This window comes from Diaphorina citri, unplaced genomic scaffold (genome assembly GCF_000475195.1).
Source record: "Diaphorina citri unplaced genomic scaffold, Diaci psyllid genome assembly version 1.1 scaffold2391, whole genome shotgun sequence".
Lineage (NCBI taxonomy): Eukaryota > Metazoa > Arthropoda > Insecta > Hemiptera > Psyllidae > Diaphorina > Diaphorina citri.
Window position 1 is genome coordinate 12,668 of NW_007379815.1, and position 3,443 is coordinate 16,110.

Below are 3,443 nucleotides of genomic sequence, written 5' to 3' on the forward strand. Positions count from 1 at the left end.
ACGAAGTCAAGGCATATTAAATATGCCATTTACATATGTATTTAGTGGATACGCTAATTTCACTATCCTGGGATAGTACGTACCTATAGAGACGCTAAATTTCACTGTTTACCCTGGGACTAAAACAAATAGTGGAGATGTCATGTTTTCCTTTCTCTGAATAGTGGAGATGCAAAATTACCTTTCCATCGGCATCGCAATGAATTGAATTTGAGCTTGAACCTTATTTAGGTACACGGAAAAATAAATACTAACCGTCAATAAATCATTTCTTAAGCAAGCAATTTTTATTAAATAAGAAAGAAAAAAATTACTGGATGCTTAACCCTAAAAGTCACTAAGATTTATCTTCAGTCCTTCAATTTCCATGGGAGTTACTTTCCCTAGATCTGAAATGCTTTCACTTTTTTTACGATTGGATGGGACTTGAACAGTGAAAGTTGAATTTAGGAAACATTGACTTTTGTCAAAAAAGAACAAAAGCTATTCAACAAAAGTTGCTTGCGGAAAATCTGTTTTAGTGTTTAATAAAATTAGAATTATTGATTCGGTTTGACTTTTGTCAATATGTATTCGTCATGGAAGTTTTGGTGGTGTTGTTGTTGTTGTTGTTGTTGTTGTTGTTGTTGTTGTTGTTGTTGTTGTTGTTGTTGTTGTTGTTGTTGTTATGATAGGGGTTTAGTAAACTGTAGTGAAAATAACTTACTCTAAAAGTTCTGAAACGCCATGCAAACCTTGTCTTCCCCTTTCTGCCCTTAAAATATTTGTGTTTTCGTGTTCTAATGTGAATTTTGTATCTTCTGTTTCAGATTTCTGCTCTGACCAGCTTCTGTCGGGTAAGTTTGACTAGGAATTGAGTTACCTTCAAAAGTAGAGCGCACCTGCCTTGTAAGCGCTAGGTCGCACGTTCGATTCCCACCCAGGGAGAACTTTATCCTAAACAGATAGGTTCGTTCTCGGAACGGCTGACTTTCACCTGTCATCTTCTCTTCGATTTCGGGACGAAACCTCTGTTGTTACAGTTCTGTTGATCAAAAGATCAAAACTCTTAATAAAAAAATAAGGAAAGTAAATGTAAATGCAATTTCTTTTGTGTTATTATGTCACAACTTTGGTGCTCACTGCAGCATTGTAGGATTTTCCCAATATCTCAGTAATCCTAAAATCCAATGTTTACTCTCGAGATAGAGCGATCAGTGTGTGAAATGTGAATGAGTGAATGGATCTTGTTCTTATAATATAAGATATCTCCAGGTACAATCTGACCTAGTCTGTATACATCTGGCAACATCTGGACCCCCCTCACCACATGGCAAATTTTTCAAGAGTTTTTTATTTACCCACCTTGTTCATAATTTTGTAATGAAAGTAATTTTTGACATGTCGATGGTCCTTTTTTATATGAAATCTATGAACATTTTTGGTCTCACTGGTTCAGATAAGACGCATCAGGTATTCGCTGTGTCCACATACTTCCCGGTAAGCACGGCTTTTCAAACCTCCGCCGCCCCTCCTTCCGAACCGGTTTGACTTTCCTTTTGGCGGCTCTCGGTGGCATTTCCCGAATCCTGAAAGTTCCCAAATTCTCTTTCCTGGCGCTCTCCTTGATGTGGGCACAAGCCGCCCATTTGACCTTGGGAAATCGGAGAACGTGTGTGAATTGTACGTTGCCCATTCTACGTGACGATGCGATGAAAACATCATCCTGAATACGCACTAATGGCGGCTGAGGTCGCTCGAATGTACTTCCCATAAATGGAGGTTGTTCAATTGTGTGTCCCATAAATGGAGGTTGTTCAACTGCTGTGTTTCCCATAAATGAAGGTTGTTCAACTGCTGTATTATCCAAGGACATTATTAAGTGATTTGTCTGTATGTGTTTTTCTCTCTTTTTTGTCTCGAACTGTTTGCCAAAAGTTGTGTTTGCTCTGAAATTTTGATTTGTGTTTGCTAATTCCTTGTGAGTGCATGAAATATTTATGACTTCTCGAATGGCTGCTAAAATAAATGTTAGCTGCGATGGAGAGTTGGGAACGGTTTCTGCAAAGTCTGTGTCCCCCAGGATAATAAAATGTATAACATTATAACTTAACTGCATGCGTTATACCTTTTATTTATAAATAATAAAACTTTAGTATTATTCTGAGACAATACTCCCACGTTGCTCAATGTTTATAATGAGAAGTTTATTCATCACAATCCTAATGTTAATAACAAAGGCACATCACAATCCTAAAGTCACAATCCTAATGTTAAAAAAGGCTAACGCACATGTTGAAAAAAGGCCAAAAAAACTTGATTCCGACATCTCTTACAGTAATTGAGGGGATTCCTCATTTTCTGATGGATATATATATACATAATATATATAGTTTTATTATTTATAAATAAAAGGTATATACCTTTATATATTTTTTTTTTAATTACCTAAGGAAAAAATTTCCCCAGAGTTATTATGAAATAGGTACATATCTCGTTTACCTAGGTATTTAGGGGAAATAATTTTCGTCAAATTATGTCGCGCTTTAAGAAAAATGCCTCTGTTACCCCCGGCTCTTCTTACCCCAGTTTGTCCTGTCAGCTTCCATGGTAGAAAGAATAAGAGAAGGTAGGGCAACGCGCATAGTGCGCCTTCAAAAGTATGCCACATTGCATTTCGTGACGTCACGCTCCATTTGCAACTGCTCCATTGTGTTTCCCATTAATGGAGGTTGTTCAACTGCTGTGTTTCCCATTAATGGAGGTTGTTCAACTGCTGTGTTTCCCATTAATGGAGGTTGTTCAACTGCTGTGTTTTCCATAAATGGAGGTTGTTCAACTGCTGTATTTCCCATAAATGGAGGTTGTTCAACTGCTGTATTTCCCATAATTGGAGGTTTTTCCACGGTGTTTTCTATAAATGGAGGTTGTTCAACTGCTGTATTTCCCATGAATGGAGGTTGTTCCACTGTGCTCCCCATAAATGGAGGTTGTTCAACTGCTGTATTATCCAAGGACATATTAAGTGATTTGTCTGTATGTGTTTTTCTCTCTTTTTTGTCTCGAACTGTTTGCCAAAAGTTGTGTTTGCTCTGAAATTTTGATTTGTGTTTGCTAATTCCTTGTGAGTGCATGAAATATTTATGACTTCTCGAATGGCTGCTAAAATAAATGTTGCCAGCCTGGTTAGCTTAGTTGGTAGTGCGTCTGCCTTGTAAGCGATAGGCCGCGGGTTCGATTCCCGCCCGGGGCGGATTTTATCCTGATGGGATAATGTTTGTTCTCGGAACGGCTGGCTTTCTCCTATCCTGTCTTCCTTCTCTCTTGGATTTCAGGACGATAAGACCTTGGCAGTTACAGTTCCTTCTATCAAACCTCAAAAAAAAAAAAAAAAAAAAAAAACCTATAATTTTTTTTTAATAAAATTAATTTTGTTTTGGGGGAAAAAACCCCAAAAGGTTTAC

The 3,443-nt window shown here is 37.6% G+C and overlaps 1 protein-coding gene across 1 annotated transcript in view; it reads left to right on the forward strand.

The window, feature by feature from the left end:
* Positions 1–809: 809 nt before the first annotated feature.
* LOC113471409 (neurexin-1-like) overlaps positions 810–3,443 on the forward strand; it is a gene marked incomplete at both ends in the record, with an annotated part of 10,510 nt that continues 7,876 nt past the window's right edge. The window contains one exon of the mRNA XM_026830536.1: positions 810–836. Coding sequence (XP_026686337.1) covers positions 810–836 — 27 coding nt within the window. The remainder of the gene's footprint in view (positions 837–3,443) is intronic.